This window comes from Pipra filicauda, unplaced genomic scaffold, assembly GCF_003945595.2.
Source record: "Pipra filicauda isolate LSUMZ 115617 unplaced genomic scaffold, ASM394559v2 scaffold96_size2947999_pilon, whole genome shotgun sequence".
Classification (NCBI taxonomy): Eukaryota; Metazoa; Chordata; class Aves; order Passeriformes; family Pipridae; genus Pipra; species Pipra filicauda.
Window position 1 is genome coordinate 495,856 of NW_024105164.1, and position 18,559 is coordinate 514,414.

The 18,559-nt window shown below is 40.9% G+C and overlaps 1 protein-coding gene across 1 annotated transcript; it reads left to right on the top strand.

Annotated features, from left to right (window-relative positions):
• RBP3 (retinol binding protein 3) lies at window positions 1–15,895 on the top strand. Its single transcript, XM_027717686.2, has 4 exons — window positions 1–3,045; window positions 10,447–10,637; window positions 13,399–13,541; window positions 15,414–15,895. Exons 1-4 carry the CDS (start codon window positions 1–3, stop codon window positions 15,740–15,742), a joined length of 3,708 nt encoding a protein of 1,235 aa, XP_027573487.1. The 3' UTR covers window positions 15,743–15,895.
• Window positions 15,896–18,559: the final 2,664 nt, after the last annotated feature.

The window sequence follows — 18,559 nt, forward strand, 5'->3', positions numbered from 1 at the left end:
ATGATCAGGACACATTTCTTGCTGTTTTCAGCACTGATCATGTGCAGCATACCTGCTGAGGAAATCTTTCAGCCAACTCTAGTGCTGGACATGGCTAAAGTTCTTCTGGACAATTACTGCTATCCTGAAAACCTAGTGGGAATGAAAGAAGCCATTGAACAAGCAATCAAAAGTGGGGAGATCCTGGACATCTCAGATCCAAAACTGCTGGCCAGTGTCTTGACAGCTGGAGTGCAGGGCGCTCTGAATGACCCAAGACTGGTGATTTCCTATGAGCCATTACCACATGCAGCTCCCAAACAAGAAGCTGAGGTTTCGCCTACTCGTGAACAGCTTCTGAATCTTATTGAGCATGTGATCATGTACGACAAGCTGGATGGCAATGTTGGCTACCTGAGGATTGATTATATCATAGGACAGGAAGTTGTGCAGAAAGTTGGACCTTACCTGGTGGACAAGGTGTGGAAGACACTGATAGACACCTCTGCCCTGGTGATAGATCTTCGTCACAGCACTGGGGGACAGATTTCTGGCCTCCCCTTCATAATCTCATACTTGCATGAAGACAAGGTGCTGCATGTTGAGACTGTATACAATCGGCCCTCCAACACCACCACAGAGATATGGACACTGCCAAAGGTGTTGGGAGAGAGGTACAGCAAAGACAAGGATGTCATTGTTTTGATCAGCCGCCACACCACAGGAGTGGCTGAAGATGTGGCTTACATCCTCAAGCACATGAATAGGGCTATAACTGTTGGAGAGAAGACAGCTGGGGGCTCACTGGACATCCAGAAGCTGCGTATTGGCCCCTCCAATTTCTATATGATGGTTCCCGTGTCACGATCTGTGAGCCCTTTGAGTGGGGGTGGACAGAGCTGGGAGGTGAGTGGGGTGATGCCATGTGTGGCTACTGAAGCAGAGCAAGCCTTGCAGAAATCCTTGGACATCCTGGCAGTGCGCAGAGCAGTGCCTGGCACCCTAAGCCACCTCACAAACATATTAAAGGACTATTACAGCTTAGTGGAGCGAGTGCCACCGCTGGTGCGGCACCTCATCACCTCTGACTTCTCTTCTGTGCAGTCATCAGAGGACCTGGCCACCAAACTCAACAGTGAGTTGCAGACCTTATCTGAAGACCCCCGCCTGTTAGTCCGAGTCATGATGCCAGGTGAAACTGCTGCTCCCCCAGCTGAGCAGCCAATTGCAATGGCAGCCAACTTACCTGACAATGAGCAACTGCTGCATGCCTTGGTGGATACTGTCTTCAAGGTGTCAGTGTTGCCAGGCAATGTTGGCTACATGCGCTTTGATGAGTTTGCAGATGCCTCTGTGCTTGCTAAGCTGGGACCTTACATTGTCCACAAAGTGTGGGAGCCCCTTCAAAATACAGAGAACTTGATCATAGACCTACGTTACAACCCTGGAGGCCCATCCTCCTCTGCTGTGCCTGTGCTACTCTCCTATTTCCAAGACCCTGCTGCTGGTCCTGTCCATCTCTTCACAACCTATCACAGATGCACCAACCACACACAGGAGCACAACAGCCAGGCAGAACTGCTGGGGCAATCCTATGGAGCTCAACGTGGCATCTACCTGCTCACCAGCCACCACACTGCCACAGCTGCTGAGGAGTTTGCTTACCTCATGCAGTCCCTGGGCCGTGCCACACTGATTGGTGAGATCACGGCAGGAAGCCTCTTGCACACCCGTACCTTCCCTCTGCTGCAGCCTGAGCTGGGAATAACCCGTGGCCTAACTATCACAGTTCCTGTTATCACCTTCATTGACAACCATGGGGAAAGCTGGATGGGTGGAGGAGTTGTTCCTGATGCCATAGTGTTGGCTGAGGATGCACTGGAGAAGGCTGGAGAAGTGCTAGCCTTCCACAAGAACATGGGAGTACTTTTGGAGGGTACCGGGCAACTCCTAGAGGCTCACTATGCCATCCCAGAAGTGGCTGGGAAGGCCAGTGCTATGCTCAACGCCAAACGGGCCCAAGGAGGTTATCGGTCAGCGATAGACCCTGAGACTTTGGCTTCCCAGCTTACCAGTGACTTGCAGGAGGCCTCTGGGGACCATCGGCTTCACGTCTTCCACAGCCATGTGGAACCAACACCGGAAGAACAGCTTCCCAACGTGATTCCCAGCCCTGAAGAGCTGAGCTACATCATTGAGGCACTCTTCAAAATTGAGGTATTGCCAGGAAACCTGGGTTACCTTCGCTTTGATATGATGGCTGAGGCAGAAACAGTGAAGGCCATTGGGCCCCAGCTGTTGCAGATGGTATGGAACAAGTTAGTGGACACAGATGCCATGATTATTGACATGAGGTACAACACAGGGGGCTACTCCACTGCTATCCCAATACTTTGTTCCTACTTCTTTGAGCCTGAGCCTCGGCAACACCTCTACACTATCTTTGATCGCAGCACCTCCCGCAGCACAGAGGTGTGGACTCTCCCCCAACTCACTGGCAAGAGATATGGCTCCCTCAAGGACATCTACATCCTAATAAGCCATATGAGTGGCTCAGCAGCTGAAGCTTTCACTCGCTCTATGAAGGACCTGCACCGGGCCACAGTTATTGGTGAGCCCACGGTCGGTGGATCTCTCTCAGTGGGCATTTATCGTGTTGGTAACAGTTCCCTGTATGCCTCTATTCCCAGCCAAGTGGTGCTCAGCCCAGTCACTGGTAAAGTATGGAGTGTCTCTGGGGTGGAGCCACACATCACCATCCAGGCCAGTGAAGCCATGGCTGTAGCTCAGCACATTGCCAACCTCCGTGCCCAGGTGCCACAGACACTGCAAACTGTAGGCAAGCTTGTGGCAGATAATTATGCCTTTCTGGACATTGGGACTGTTATAGCATCTAACCTGACCAAGAACATCAACAAACACAATTATAAAAGGATTAATACAGAAGAAGAGCTGGCCAGGAAGGTGACTACCATCTTACAAGCTCTTTCTGATGATGAACACCTGAAATTGCTTTACATTCCTGAACATGCTAAGGACAGCATCCCTGGAATCATGCCAAAACAGGTACAGTTTTCTTGTACCCAAGTATAGTGATGCCACCTAGAATGGGAGCACTGAGACAGATACTCTGTCTTGTTTCTATCCCATATCATAAACCCACCAGGATTTACCTGTACCCAGAGGAGAAGCCAACAGCTGAGTAGGTTTCGTATGCTGAGCTGTCTCTGACACTAAGGCAAGTCAGGGTAGTAGCTTGTGATAGTAGATGATAGTTCTGGATGCGTGCATTTTGGGAACAACCTTCAGGCTGTGAATCTCTGTCAACTGCTGTGTGCCACAAGCAAATATACAGGATTTCACAGTAAGAGGGAAGATATCTCATTGTCTCTGTGATCCCTGCTCTTTCAGTGCTACCACTTTTCAAGCTGTAATAAATGAATGCAGAAATCCACCAGTTACAAACCCAGGTTGTAATTTAAGGGGAATTTGGTTGGACCAGAGTAAATGCATACACAGACTAAACATGTAGCCACATACTCTCTGACAGATTTTTCTATATAAAACTGTAGTAGCTGACATCAAGCTATACCAGAACAATTAGCAACTCCTTTGGTAGTGACAGTGGAAAGTTGTTCTGATTGTATCTCATGCTCAGTGACAGACAGTTTTCCAGTGACCTAGAAATACTTTGGAAAAAGTATCTGGGTGGAAGTTAGGTGACCTCAGGGAAAAATTGATTTTTAATAATCTACTTTTGCCCTTGCTGTGTGGTTTGCGTAACAGTCCATGCTTTGTTCTGAGCCTGAGTGTTTATACATTGGTCTGCCTTGGCAATCTTTCTTGTTCATTGTTGTGCTGAAGGGAGCTCCCAGGAGCACTTGTTAAAATTCCATCTTCAAATTAAATAGAGGGTTAGGATAACCTGATCCCTTTCTTGGATGGAGTTAGCTCCTTTCTGGCTACTGTGCTAGAATTGCTGCCAGAGATGTATGTTCTCCAGGGACTCATAAAATTACTTTTTGAAGAGAATGCATTTGCCTTTGCAATGAACCTGAGTAGACCAAGTGTTAGGTAACTATTAAGTGTTTCCTGGGGGAGAAAATCTGTGGATGTCCACCCTCTGAAGTTTTTGGCATGTGTGATTTAAAGTGGCCATGACCTTTGTGGTATTATCACAAACACTAAGGTCAAGGACAAAGTCTAAGCATTGAGAGGGGAGGGCACTCTTTTCAGGTTTGTTACCCAAGAGATGCTGGCTCATTCTTGCCTCTAAGCTTAAATGGAAATAATTAATTAAAGGATTTTTCCATTCCATCATTCTCTTTCTTTGCTAACTTGCTTGGGTATAGAAAACTTCACTCTAAAGATGTTTCGAAGTTTTTGACAGAACTCCCTGCTAAATTATTATCGATGCATCAGTAGTGATACATCATAATTTCTTCCCATTCCACATTGGCTCATCTTTCAAATTAGTCACTGTTTTCACAGTGAAGGCTGTTAATGAATATTGTTGGCTGTTTTTACTTGTTCAGATCTTACTTACTTTATTCAGAGCTTGAACGTTGAGAACAAGACGTAGAGGACAAATATATTATTTATCACATGATGTGAAATTCTCATCCTGATAGAGCTAGTGAAGAAATGCCATTATACTATTTAATGCCTTTCTTTACCCTTGTTCTTTGTCAAGAAAAATTATTGGAAGAGGGATACATCCATAAAAAGGAAATCACATCAGTGTGGATGAAAATCAGGACAAATCTGAGATTTCTTCAAGCCAAAATAATGTATAAAATCATATGTCTCTTATAGTTTTCCAGATGCATAAGTATTCCCTCACAGTGCTGGAGGAAATTGAGAGGCAGAGAGACAAGAGAGCAGTGTTAAGATGTGTACAAAGACATTAAAGTCATTGAAGTAAAGGATTTTCCTTGAGATGGAGGTAAAAGAAAGAGCCTTGTACAGCAGGAGTACCTTAATCTCTTGTTTTGCTTTGTAGAGCTAAGATGGATGCTTTCTGTGGAGCATTTCAGGGATACCTCAGAGAGCAAATATCTTTAGATTACAGTGAAGTTTACATGATGGCACTAATTAAATTTTTTAATTAAAAAAAAATAAAAATTTGGCAGTCCTATGCACCCTCATAGTGGCTTTCTTAATCTGTGTCAGATTGATTCCTCAAAAACCTAAGAGTCAGTTTCTCTCTTGTGCTACCTATCTTCCAAACCACCCTCTCCTTGACAGTGGGATGTTACTGTTAATGACCTTGACAGTGAAGCAGATCCAACACAATTAACTGAAAGTGATGATGAATAACTGCGGGAAGGATGGGTTGGGACATAGGAGACAGACAAGTGAAATGCGTGTAGACCTTTGCATCTGCTGCACTAGAATAGCTGCTGAAGCATGATACAGGGTAGTGAATATGTCTCCTCTATGCAGCAGCAAGGTCAATGTTAGCCAGAGTTGTCAGCTGCATAAATGCCAATTTCCGAAGTCAGGCTTCCTAGGAGCAAATTTTGTATATAGTGTTTGTGGTTAAGAAAATAACATTTTGCTTTTAAGACAGAGCTCTGTAAACTTGCTGACATGCAGTTCAGTTCTATCCTACTTCTTATTCTCCTGTTTTTCTCGCTCTCCCCCCCTCCAGTCATACCTTCCTTTCCATACTGAAACATTTCTGTTCATGACTGTCTATCTATGGAATAATTGCTGCCTGATTTTGGCAAATGCATTATGTCAGTTTTAAGTGACAAGTCTCCCTGAGTGACTTTTGGCCCCTTCATAATGCTCAAATACTTTTAATGCAGTGTTTACATCTAATAGAATTTACATATTAATGTTTTAGATAAGCAGCTGAAAATGACGATCAGAGTAAAGGTAAAAAAGGAATTCTTTATAAAGATAAATCATTTCTGCATTTGAAGCCCTCTTTTTCCCAGATAAATAATATGTATCTATAGCAGAATATTGTAATTGCCAAAGGAAGCAATAATTACAGATGTTTCACCAGAAAGGAGTGCAGTTTGCTTATGTCTCTTCATTAATGAGTGAAATCAAAATCCTCAGCCTCGAAGTGTCAAGATAGATAATTATATTGCTACATCTATTGCTGACAGGTGGGAAAAAAAAATGTTGTAGGCCCATATGACACTGATTTATATCAACATAACCACAGTAAAGTCGGTGGAACTATGCAAGTTTATGCAAGCCAGAAAAGTGTCTCAGGCTAATTCTCACTGACTCTTCACCTTTTGCAATTCTTGCTTGCTTTTTGTATTTGGTGCAGAAAAGCATATGACACTATGTCATTCACTTTGTTCTTTTCCTGGTACCTTTCGTCTTCTGATCCTGATACTCAGTGGCAATGCAGCTAGGCTGCAGCTACAATCCCACCACAGAGATCCGCTTGTGCTCACTTTTCTCCACTGCCATTAACATTACAGTAGATTTGGCCATTCGCTTTAAGGATTTTTCAACGGATTTTGCATGAAAATCAAAATTTAACCGTGAATTGTGTTTTAAAGTTTTGCTTTCAAATGTAATCTTTGAGGGCATCGAGGGCAGGAAAATAACTGCTCACTCGCTTGCAATGAGTGTGTTACAAGCCATGTATTGTCAGAACAGGCTTACACACTGCTGTGCAGTGCCACCCTTTGTGGGCTGAAAGTGCACCTTCTCACTCTGCCCTGCGCTCCCTCAAGGGGGACTGATAGCCTTAAATAACTCCTTTTAATCCTTTTGCAGAGCACCATTCCAGAGGGTATCAGTTTTTGCTTGCAATAACCCACTTGTCCTAGCTGTCTTGGTGCAATGGAGGGCAGGATTAGAATTCAAAGCTACAGTTCTGGGGAAAAAATGGAGAAATGATCTCTGAAAAGAAGAATGAGGTTAAATACGAACACTTACAGGGTTATTACACAGTTTCTAGGGTTATAGTAATTGACTGCACAATTCTGGGAGGAAAACAGCTTGTTTAGAGGGAGTCCTGTAAAAATGTATATGGATCTTCAGAGTTCATAAGCGTCAAGAGCGTCAAGTTTTTGTAGTAAATAATAAACTTCAAACTGGAATGAAAAAGGAAGAATATAATCAGTAAGACATGAAGTCTTCTGCTACATTTAGCTCTAGAGAAAATTCATCTAGAGTATAATAAGCACAGTCTTGGGCAATGGTTTTCTGGAAAGATGTGGCTCAAATAGGGAGATACCAGAAAAGAGGAACAGGGATAAAGAGAAGACTGAATAAAAGCAATCTTGAGAAAGTTTAAAATATTTGAGTTGTTTATTCCAGAGAGAAGAAAACCAAGAGGAGACATGAAAACAGTCTTCAGATACGTAAGAGGCTGTTTTAAATATGAACAGAATAATCTGTTCCCTTGTCCATAGCAAATAGGCCAAGAAGTATTGAATTTAAACTGTACGAAGTAGTGAACTTAGACTGTTTACACTAGATCTTAAAAACATCTTTGTAATAGTAAGGCTAGTGACGTACTAGACTGGATTGCCTGGAAATCACCCAGTAATAGGGGTGTTTTTAAGAGCAATTGAGAATCAGCTGTCAGGGATATATCTCTTCTTGCTCAGTCCTTGAGCTGGGAACCCTACTAGGAGGGATGGTTCCATTCCAGCCTGTGAGGGTACACAAGGAACCCAAATGTTATCCTAAGAAAGGCACAACCCTGCCACTCAACCCCCACGATCTCATGGTTCTTAAACTAATCTCAGTATTAGCAATGGCACAAGGGTGTTGGCTGATAATATTTAAACATCTAGCAGTTGACAGCACTAGCAACCTTAATGGAAATCAGTTACCTTACAATTGTCAGCACAAAAATAGCTATGAAAATACAGTTTCCATCTAAATAGAAAAGAGGAAAGAGAGGCATAGCTGGAAAAGTAGTTTGCCAATTGTTGGGATATGTGTCAGTCACAGAACTAGGGATGCAACTCCATGCACAAGTCCAAGGGCAGCATTCTGGATCCTATGTTTTGTCACATCATGTATTCCAGTAAAGCCTCTCACCTGTGGAAGGGAGTCTGCAGAATAGGACTAGAGACCCTATATAGTTAATGAAAAAACATTTTTCCTTGGGTTAAAGTGGAGTTAGCTTGGAGGTCCTTTAGTTTACAGTGTGCACCTGAGGGTTTATATGTAACATCAAGTTATTTGTATGTAAACACTGTCTGAGCAGCAGGATCTTACTTTCAGCTGCATCCTGTCCCAGCTTGTCCTTGTTAATCAAGGACAAACAGAGCCCTTCCTTCCAAAGAAGAGCGTGTGGTTGCTCCTGTGGTAAGCTAGACTTATCTCCTTAGGTACCAGCAGCACATGGGCCATGTACCAGTGTCATGAACCTGCAGTTTTCTAGGACAATTACTCTCTAATGGCAATTCCAGCCTCCTCACCTCTTTTGCTCAAAATTTCCCTGGCACCCCAAAATTACATTCTAAGTGCTTTTCAGTCTTATAGCCTTTATAATAGATATATTTTCATACATTTTCATGCAGCCATGAAGATGAAGACCTTTAATTTAGATCCTTGCACATTCATTTAACCCCACGAGACCCGAGGCTTTAAAAGCAACCTGCTCACTTTGAAATCTGTAATGAATTTTCAAGAGTTAGCAGTGCTGAAGTTCTCAGTGAACAAAGATGTGACACATTGCAATAAAAGAACAAGTAGTGAAAAAGTTTACCAGACAGAGAGGTTATTCTTAATCAACACGTTCATGGGTATGCATCTAGCAATTATTTGAGACAGAGATAAGACAACAAAGGGTTCAGTTAAAATATCATTAGGAAGTGGCTGAGAGTAACACATCAATTTTATTTGTAGATGTTACCAATGAGCGATGATTTTTTTCCTCCTGGGGGCACCAATATCGCTGAACAAGATAGAAGCTCTGTCAGAACAATCAATGCATGCTGGATATATTTTTCAAAACTGTGATTTGTTAATCAAAGTACAGTGGGGAGGTCACGTAGCGTTGCTGTCACTGGGAAGTGGATTGGAAATGACAAACTCAGTAGTGCTGGACTAATATGTTTACAGTCCAGATACAATGGTTATTTTCACAAGGTATAGCGAGAAAGAAGAGTACAGAAAGGAGTTTGCTCTTACCATCAGATCAACAACTACTAGCCAACAGGGCTTTTAAATTAATGATTGATATTTTGGAAATTCTGGCATACAGAAGGGACTGAGTGATGAAGTGTAATATGGTGGGTAATTTCCTCCTAGGTAAAGTCTTGCACTGTTTCAAATACAGCTGCATTCACACACCTTGGAAAAACCTCCTTCTGCTGTGGCAGACCTGCTTTTGGCAGGAGCACAACTGCAGGCCAGAGCACTATATGGAGGGCAGGAGATTACCTGACTCCTCTACAGTCATAGAAAGCCCAAATGCCTTCCACATTCTGTGGCATATCACAGGCTGGAAGAGCACATTTTAGCACATGGCTCACTTCTGACTCCTGTTTCTTCTGAGTGTAAAAGTATGGATTGTCTGGGGCTGAGCTATAGCAAAGGGCAACGGATTTAAAAGAAGGTATAAAATCATTTTCATGGCAACCCTGAGGAGAAAAGGCAAAATGGTTGAATGAAGGTCACATAAGTCATATGTATCCTAAAGTCTTATCTCCTTAAGCTGAAGGAGACAATTCCATTTTCAGATACTGCATGCAAAACAGAAGTTTGGCAATAGTTATGTCTCAGTGCATATAGGGGTTACTAGGATAACTATTATTTGGCTACACATTGATACTAAAAAAAGTCTGCTGTTTAAAGCAGACATCTTGTTTAGCACAAGCTAAACAAAATGAAATCAGTCACGGCCTAACACGTGAGACTCCAGGCACATGGCCACCATATAAGAGATTTAGCACATCTACTTCACGAGTATCCCAGCACATGCCCAACACATCAGGTTCCTCACTGTCACAGGAACTGGGTCATTATGAAGGGCTGGGGCCAACCTCATCTGCAGCCAGCAGCTGTTTATTAGATAAGGCTAATCAAGATTATAAAAGTCCCAGGTTACGAGTTTAGAAAGAACTCATAAAGTCAAGTGGGCTCGAGTGGCAGGCCTGGGACAGTGGCTTATGCTGAAGGCTTGTTTGATTTGAATCTTTTGAATCTTAGAAAGATTGTTCTTGTAGCCTTCTCAGCCTATCCAGTCCAAGAAAATTCTTGTATTTTTGAAAAAAATACACTGAGCCCTGGCATCTAGGTGCCTGATCCAGATTCTGGGCATGTTATTGGTGCACAAAAATGCATCAGCCAATGCTAACCTATGTTTATTAGGAAAAAATATTATATAATTTATTGTGTTTTTCAAACTTGGTCACATTCCTGACAGATGTCCCACCTGGATTAAACTTGACCCACATCATTCTTTTTATATTTTGTGCCAAGCTATCAGTGCCAGCAAATGATTTGTTTTGTTTTTCCAAACTCTTTCAGATCCCTTCTCCAGAAGTATTTGAAGATCTGATTAAAGTTTCATTCCACACGAATGTATTTGAAAACAACATCGGCTATGTGAGATTCGATATGTTTGGAGACGCTGAACTTCTAACCCAGGTGTCCGACCTACTGATAGAGCATGTTTGGAAGAAAATTGTTCACACAGATGCATTAATCATAGACATGAGGTAACTTTGAATGGCAAATAACCAAAGCTCTTTCAAAACAGCATTTTATTTGTAACAGTGAATTAGCTTTACATGGCTTACTGTCCTGTTCACAGGCTAACATTGCTGGGATTAAATGAGAAAAGGAAAACAGCCAAGGAAAACAATAACAGTCTGGAAGTATTCTAAAGATAAATTGTACCATCACTTGAGGTGTTTAGAACTAAATAGGCAAACCCGGGGAATAGGTTGTAGAATGCAATCCTGGGTGTTACATGTGTTTTATTTCTCTAATTTCTTTCTAATCTGACTGTGTATGTGCCTTGTATTTTTTATATATATATATATATATATATATATATATATATGGCTTAAATAAATATTTTACTTCATGTAGTGGTCAAGTGATTCAACAGTTAAAAAGGCAGGCCATGTGTAAGGCTGTGTTACAACATCTAGTTTGCCTTATCTGCAGTGCTAAGTAATCCTGGGCAATCAGCTCTGTACAAAATGGCCCTTGTACACAGAGCACAAAGGTGGCTTAGAGGTGCTGTAGCACTCCTAGACCCTGCTGCACCAAGCTGCAGCATCACAGGCCTGCTCTCATCTTAGGATTCTGTTGGACACTCCAGTGTATCAACAATGCTCCAGATCTTACAAGCCAGAAGATGGTATCCATTTGTTGCCAGCTATCAAATGAGATTAATATCAAAAATATATGTTTCCCATACAATATTTAGGTAAGTAATGCCCTTGTTTTGGTCCAGAGATAATGTCTGCGAGTCCAGAATATTACAAACATCAACAAAAGAAAAGAAGGCCTTTGTAAGAACTTGGTTTTAATGGCAGAACCACTTGTGTCCATTGTCATCATGGGGCTCTTAATATTTGATAATCTTAATACTCTTGTGGGATTTACAGAATAGGCAGGAAAAGATGAGCACAGTGATGAGAGCAGAGAGAGAGATCTCACTATGTGAGCACAGAGGAGGCAAGGCAGCAACAAACATAACACACCCACGACTGAATTTGAATTCACCAAAGGCACCACCATCTTCCAACAGACTCGAGACATGACTCAGAACTTCCTCTTTCTTTCCTCAGTTTTCTCCTATGCTAAAAATTTCAGGGCTGGGGGCAATAAAACAGCAAAGATTAAATCCTCTCAGGTACCAAAATGCATCATTATAGCTCTTTTCTTGGGTTGCTTTGCTTTGTTTGGTTTTTTTTTATATTTAATGTATTTCCAGTCCTTTGAGTGCACACAAAAGATCCAGTCTCTGAAGGCATATAAAAGAGAATCCCGAATACCTTTTGAAATTCTCCCTAAACCAATCTTATCATTTTAAGGCAAGGCTGATGATTTAAATTTTGCATGGGATTAACTGGAATGAATAATGTTTCTCATTTTACAAGTTTGCCTCCCTGGAACAGCTGGGCCAATCATGAACTTAATATTTTGAGAATTTTGATTTTGCATGGGATTAACCATAATGAATAATGTCTCTCACCTTAATAGTTCCTCTTCATGGAACAGCTGTGCCACTCATGAACTTCCTATTTTTAACCCTCACAGCCTTGACAAGAGACACTGATAAACTGAACAGCTTCCCTGTTGTCACACAAGAAGCCTGTAAGAAGGAGTACTTGCACCCAAAAGTTAAGCTAAAATTCTAGCAGCTGCTCAGGTATTATTACTAACTAAAGCTACTGCAGTTTCACTGTGTGCAAGAGAGTCCCAGGAAGGGCATTCCAGCATTGCTCTGCCTGCCAGTAACTCCAGCAGCTGTGGGAAACCGGACTCTGCTGTGCCGAGCTGTCTCGTTGGCTGTGCAGCAGCAGCAGGACCTCCTGGCAGGACAGCACTATACAGCTCCCAAATGCTGCAGAATAAAGATGTAACTTCACTCTTTGGAACAGAGGCCTTCTGGATGGTCTGTTCCTTCTCTGGAGGTGAAAAATCTTAGCTATGGACTGGACTGAATAAACTTATTTTCTAGTAGGTTTTTGCTGGAATGTCTGTGCTAGGCACTCCTAACATCACCTACAGGAAAGCACTGTATCTACCTCCTATTAGTGGGAAAAGTTCAAACATTTCTAGTGCTGTATGTGCTCTAGTATTAGTGAAAAATGACAGGCAAAATCTAATTTGATAGTCCATTGTGTGTATTCATAGCAGGGGTTCTCCAAGGACAGACTTTTCAATGAATTTAATCTTCAGAGACTGGTATGGAATTAAACTGCAACCAAAATTTTCAAATACAACTGTGCTAAATGAAGCAGCTAACAAAATCTTTGGCACAGAAAAAATGGCCTGATCTAAAACACTAGGTTTTCTCATTGTGTGTAGCAAAAAAATAAGAACACAACAGTTCCACAAACGTATATTGCTTTAATTAGTATCTACTTCTATGTATTAGGTTGTAGACATTTACTCCTTGCTGTCTATATCAGGAACAGCACAGGTTATTCATAGTAGAATAACAAGAATCTGATGTTTCTCTGCAGATTAAGAGTCTTTGCTTACTTTCTGATTTTTTTCTAGGTTAAATTTAGAAAAAAATAGACCTTTAAGTTTTGTGTTTGTTTTTGAAGTCCAAGTCTCTTAGACAGGATTTCGTTTATCTGATAAATGTGCGAATGCTGATAGGAGAGAATGAATGTAAATGTGTCAAAATGTAGCCATAAGCCCTTTCAGTACTGATGTTAAGGAACAATACCTGAAAGGAGATTTACTGCCTGCCACAAATTTTCAATTGCTTCTTTAATATTTTTTGAAAAGGTACAATATTGGAGGCTCCACTACACCCATAGCAATCCTATGCTCATATTTCTTTGATGAAGGACACCCAGTTCTCTTGGACAAAGTTTATGACAGACCCAGTGACTCAGTAAAGGAAATATGGACCCAGTCACAGCTCAAAGGTAAAATGATGATTTCTTTTTAGAGTAGCTTTTCATTTCAGATGTCTATCCTCATGTATTTTGAAGTGAGCCATTAGACACCAAAACTCATTTGGTGAAAGGACCTGCCACAATTAGCTCAAGCCGTGCAGATCATGTAAAAAAAACCAAAAAATGTGCATTTCAGTCATGTCCCTCAATGCCATCTGCAAATAACAGTTTATCACTCCTAGGAAAGGTGTATGTTAGGCACAGAGGTTTGTAAACTGGTCCCCAGAAGTTTAGCCAAATACTGTGTACAGCAGTTGTGACTTGTTGCTTTTAAAAGTTGCCAAAATTAAAAATAAATCCTGTGTTGCCTAGACATCTAGTAATGTCTCTTCCAACACTCACATAAAGTTTTGTATGTAGCTCCTCACTACTTACCTGTGTAATCTACTATTTCAGTAGATGAAAACATCATAATATCCCAGTTTGTCCAGAGGATGCAAGAAAGAAAAATACTAAATTTTGCACCTTTGAGTGAGTTTGGAGCATTTGGCAATGTGTCACACACCCCACACACACCCTGCCTCACTGTTTATAGAAGTTGAAAAATGTTGCAACATGCAGAAACAGAGCTCTGCGGTGCCCATAAACTGCAGAGGTAAGAAGCCTTAAATATAGATTTTAATTCTTTTCCCCTTTTAAGATAAGACAGTAGCAAAAAAGTCATGAAGGTGTCTGCAGTTACTGGCTTGGAGCATGCTGAAATGGTTAAACTGTCACACTCTGCAAGGTCCATCTATTTTCCCAGGCAGTCAGAGGTGGGCTGTGCTAAGGATTTGATTTCTATGGACACATTCCAGTTCCCATCAAAGAGAAGAGGCAGACTCACATTAACTTCAAAGGAGCTGGATCTGGTCTAGTATTATATATATCTACTGTGAAAAGGGTCTTCTAATGGTTATTATGGCTATAGTGAAATGAAAAGACCAAAGATGGTGTGAAAATTAATTACATGCTATTGGCCCCTCTCTTAGAGTTTAGTATGAGAATTATATCTCATACTGTAACTTATAGAACATTTTTAGACCAGTTTAGAGTAGTTTTCAAGTTATTGGGTCCCAGTCACAACACATCGGCCACTTTTTCAAAGAAACTAAACTCTGAAAAAGTATCTAGCATGTTCAGATATATTGAAAATAAGGTGCAAAAACCTTCCTGTTCCTGTCAGCTTGTTTATGTAAGAAAATGAGATAACTTGGCTTAGATCCTAATAATAAAGGGCTATTTGTTGAAGGGTTTGGGACAAAGGCCATGCAACAGCTTCTACTTACAGACTATAAAAAAACTGTGGGAAACCACTGTAATTATCATTTCATAAAATAATGGATACATAGTTGCAGGCCGAGCTCTATGAGAGCCATGTTCCTAGAGCAGGGGTGAGAGTGAAACTGAAGATGCTTCTGGATGAGCTTTGAGTATTCCTGCATGGAAAATGTCATTTTCCTCACTGGTCTATTCCACTACTCTGATGGGACCTAGAACTCCTGTAAAAGTCAAAGCCACAGAAGAGTGGTATCTATCAGTTACTACTATCAGTAGCATCTATCATGGTTACTACTATCAGTAGTAACTATGAGCTGGCCTCCCAGCTGCTGGAGCTTATAGCCAGAAACTGATGGCAGAAGAGCACCACATAGGGAGACAGCCTTTTTTACAGTATAGAGGCTGGGCTAGTGTTTAAAGTGTTTTAATAGTATCATATCTGCAAAGTAAATTTCCAAACTTCTTGAGTTGTTAATAGCATATCGGGAATGAAGCCTCTACATTGGCTTCTCTTTGCTCTATTTATACAAATAAATCTCTGAAAATGGATGCATTTCTGATGGTTTTTGTCCTATCTGACAGGGGAGAGGTACGGCTCTCAGAAGGGGCTAATAATCCTCACTAGTGCTGTGACGGCTGGGGCTGCTGAAGAGTTTGTGTACATAATGAAGAGACTGGGCAGAGCTCTCATCATTGGGGAACAAACCAGTGGTGACTGCCATTCCCCACAGACATATCAAGTAGATAATACCAACTTCTACATCTTCATCCCCACCTCCAGATCAGTCATCTCTGCAGACAGCACTTCTTGGGAAGGGAAAGGAGTGCCTCCTCACATAGAAACACCAGCTGAAACAGCACTCATCAAAGCAAAGGAGATGCTCAGTGCTCACCTACACAGCTCTAGATAGTCCAGTGGAGGAACATGCCCCTGGTTCTTAGGAAAAGAGAGCTATCTTCCCAAATGTAAACCCTAGAAAGAAGTGGGAACTTCATTTCAATCCCTGTGGTCAGTGATTGGGTCCCTGTACGTAGCTCAAAGTGACTCCTTTTCAACATGCTGACATTTTTCCCCGTTCTGTGGAACCCAGCTCTTTCTGTGCATGGTGGAGATATTTGGATAATTCACTGGGATTTCTGGATTCCCCTCCTGTAGCCAAACATAAATGGTCGGTGTGTCTGGTTTTGAAGATTTAGCTAAAAATCACAGATTTTCTTTGGTACCTTAGAAAAATCCCAGCCGTTACTACTGATGGCATGTGAACAACCTCAAAGGCAGAAAAGGCACCTCTTCTCCTTTGGAAATTGTGTACATTCCTATTTGTATGTCTTTAAGAATTAACAGTAGTTGGAAGACTGTTTTCCAAACTGCAAGAGCTAAATCAAGTCTCCTCTCCGTTTAGATGTACCAAAAATAACCATTCCCAGACTGTCAGGGTTGCCCAGACTCCCGGTATTTCAAAGGTACATGCCTGCTTCTCTCTTAGTATCTGTCAAAGGGAGGGGAGAATGAGCAAGGGAAGGGCAGTACATTGACTCTTTCACTCAGTGCTCAGATCAACCGTCTCAAGGAAAAGAATCATATGTTTTTACTTAGGCCTAAAAATAGATTGCTACGTGTCCTGCCCTAAAGACGGGGCGGGGGAAATTTGAAAAAAAAGCTGAGAAATATTCTTTGCACTCTGCTAACAACCTACATTTTAAGTAATGGTGTATTCCAGGGCAAGTAACAGAGATATTGACATGAGCTTAAGCAATGCACAACATTCCTTGTCTTTCTTACAGTTCTTAGTTGAACATCTTTGTAATTCTTTAGTAGTACATGTATCTCTAATCTAGATCTCAAAATTTCTCATCTCTACAGAATGCCAGCTCTAAGGTAATTAAGTCAGGGAAATGGTCCCTCAAAATTCAATTAGAGTCTATAGTAGTTACACATTGGTGTTCGCTTGCTCATTTGTAAGTTCCTGCCATTTTTTTTATAAATTGTGTTAAACATCTGACTTTCAGTTTTTACAGGAAAATAATTTTAAGAACCAAGTAGACTTTCCATCTTTTTTACTACTTATTTGTCTTACCAGCTACACTCAGTGTGATCACTAACCTGGACTCTTTTGACTCATTTTCATGTTCTGATTTTTATGCACTAGCTTGTTGTTGAACTTCTCAGTGTTGTGGAAAATATTTTACTTAATTAAAACTCATACAGAATTTGGTGTAAAGTGATACATGTATGAAGAATATTAAATATTCTTAATATGGAAAAAAACAGAGTAGTCGATGAGTAAAGAATACTAATGTTTCTTCTAATGTCTTTTAAGCCTCTTTAATGTCTAAATGATCCAGATATACTGCTTTGTTTTCCTAAAATTAAACAGTTGTGCTGTCATGTACAAACAATATTAACTGTTAAACCCAATACTTAAAGACTTTAGCCATCCATTCAAGGACAAAAAGTTATACCATATGGGCACAAATAGCAAAACTTTCTTCCTGTAGTAATATGATACATACTTATGAATAATAAATATGCCCAGAAATTGGAATCCAGTTGGGAAAACAAACAATGAAGATGCATTTCCTGGTGAGTTCATTTCAAATCAGTAGTGCTGGTAGCTCACTGAAGTGATTGATTTCACTGAAAGATTAATGTGCAACCTTGAGAAATTTTATTACTTGACAAAATATTATTTATTATTTCGTAGGTCATATACTGGCTAATTAATATTGAAACTGCCTTAACAAAGGTCAGTGTGTAAAAAAAACATTTTTTCCTGTCTTCACAAAGTGCTACGTCATAGTTATTCCCATCTCAATGAACTTAGACCTCACAAAACTACAGACAGTAATTGTGTAGAAAATCACACTGCATTGAAAGATTTGAGTATCACAAAACTACAAGTGAAAATTAGTATGGAAAATCCATCATTTGTGGCTTAAATGAGAAAGTTAGACGGAAGGTTTTTAGGGAGGGACAAGCAATTTGGTAAGTGCCCCTCCACAACAGAACAGGAAACATGCTGAACCTGCCACTTTTCTCTCATCTAGTTCAAGAGCTGACACGGGCATTCAACAGTTTATAGCACCATTTCCTTACCATCCGACCTAGAATAACTTCCTGAATTTTAATCCTAATCATGTTCCTTTTAAAGGCAGGAAGAAAGGAGCTGGTGTATCAGACCACCTAGCAGTATCATCTTTCTCCTTTTAGCATTCATAGAACTTTAACCAAAGAATGACAGCCAGCTTTTCCTTTTTTTTTTCTGTGTTGCCTTAGTCCAGTGATTTCTGAACTGTGCTCTGTAGACCAAAGGGAGCCCAAAGACTGCACTGATTAGTGAAAAATTACCCCTAAAAAGCAAGTAAATATGTATTTTTCAAAGGCGTATCTGAGTGCCATTTTGATGGAGAAACACATCTTCATTGGAAGAAGTTTGAGGATCAATGATCGATAAGTGAACAAATATCCTAATGTGGCATTTCCTATTGGCAAATTCACTACCCACTGCAGAAAAACACCCTGCACAGCTAAGCTTGACAACACTGTGTTGTGTCCTTTTTCACTGATCCAGAAACAGATGTCATGAGAAACAGTGGTTTGATCAAAATGAACAGGCAGTTGCTAGCAAAGACAGGAAAAGAAACAGTCAGCTTGTCTCCTCCTGTTTTAAAAACAAAATCCTTTTTTTTTCCCTAGCGTTTCTACTTGTAGAAAAGACAGAGATCTC

Bases quoted from the DNA above. Each gene is read 5' to 3' on its own strand.
- RBP3 (XM_027717686.2), top strand. From the start codon at position 1: ATGATCAGGACACATTTCTTGCTGTTTTCAGCACTGATCATGTGCAGC. The intron at 3,046-10,446 runs GTACAGTTTTCT...AAACTCTTTCAG, and splicing joins CTGGAATCATGCCAAAACAG to ATCCCTTCTCCAGAAGTATT. The intron at 10,638-13,398 runs GTAACTTTGAAT...TTTTTTGAAAAG, and splicing joins GCATTAATCATAGACATGAG to GTACAATATTGGAGGCTCCA.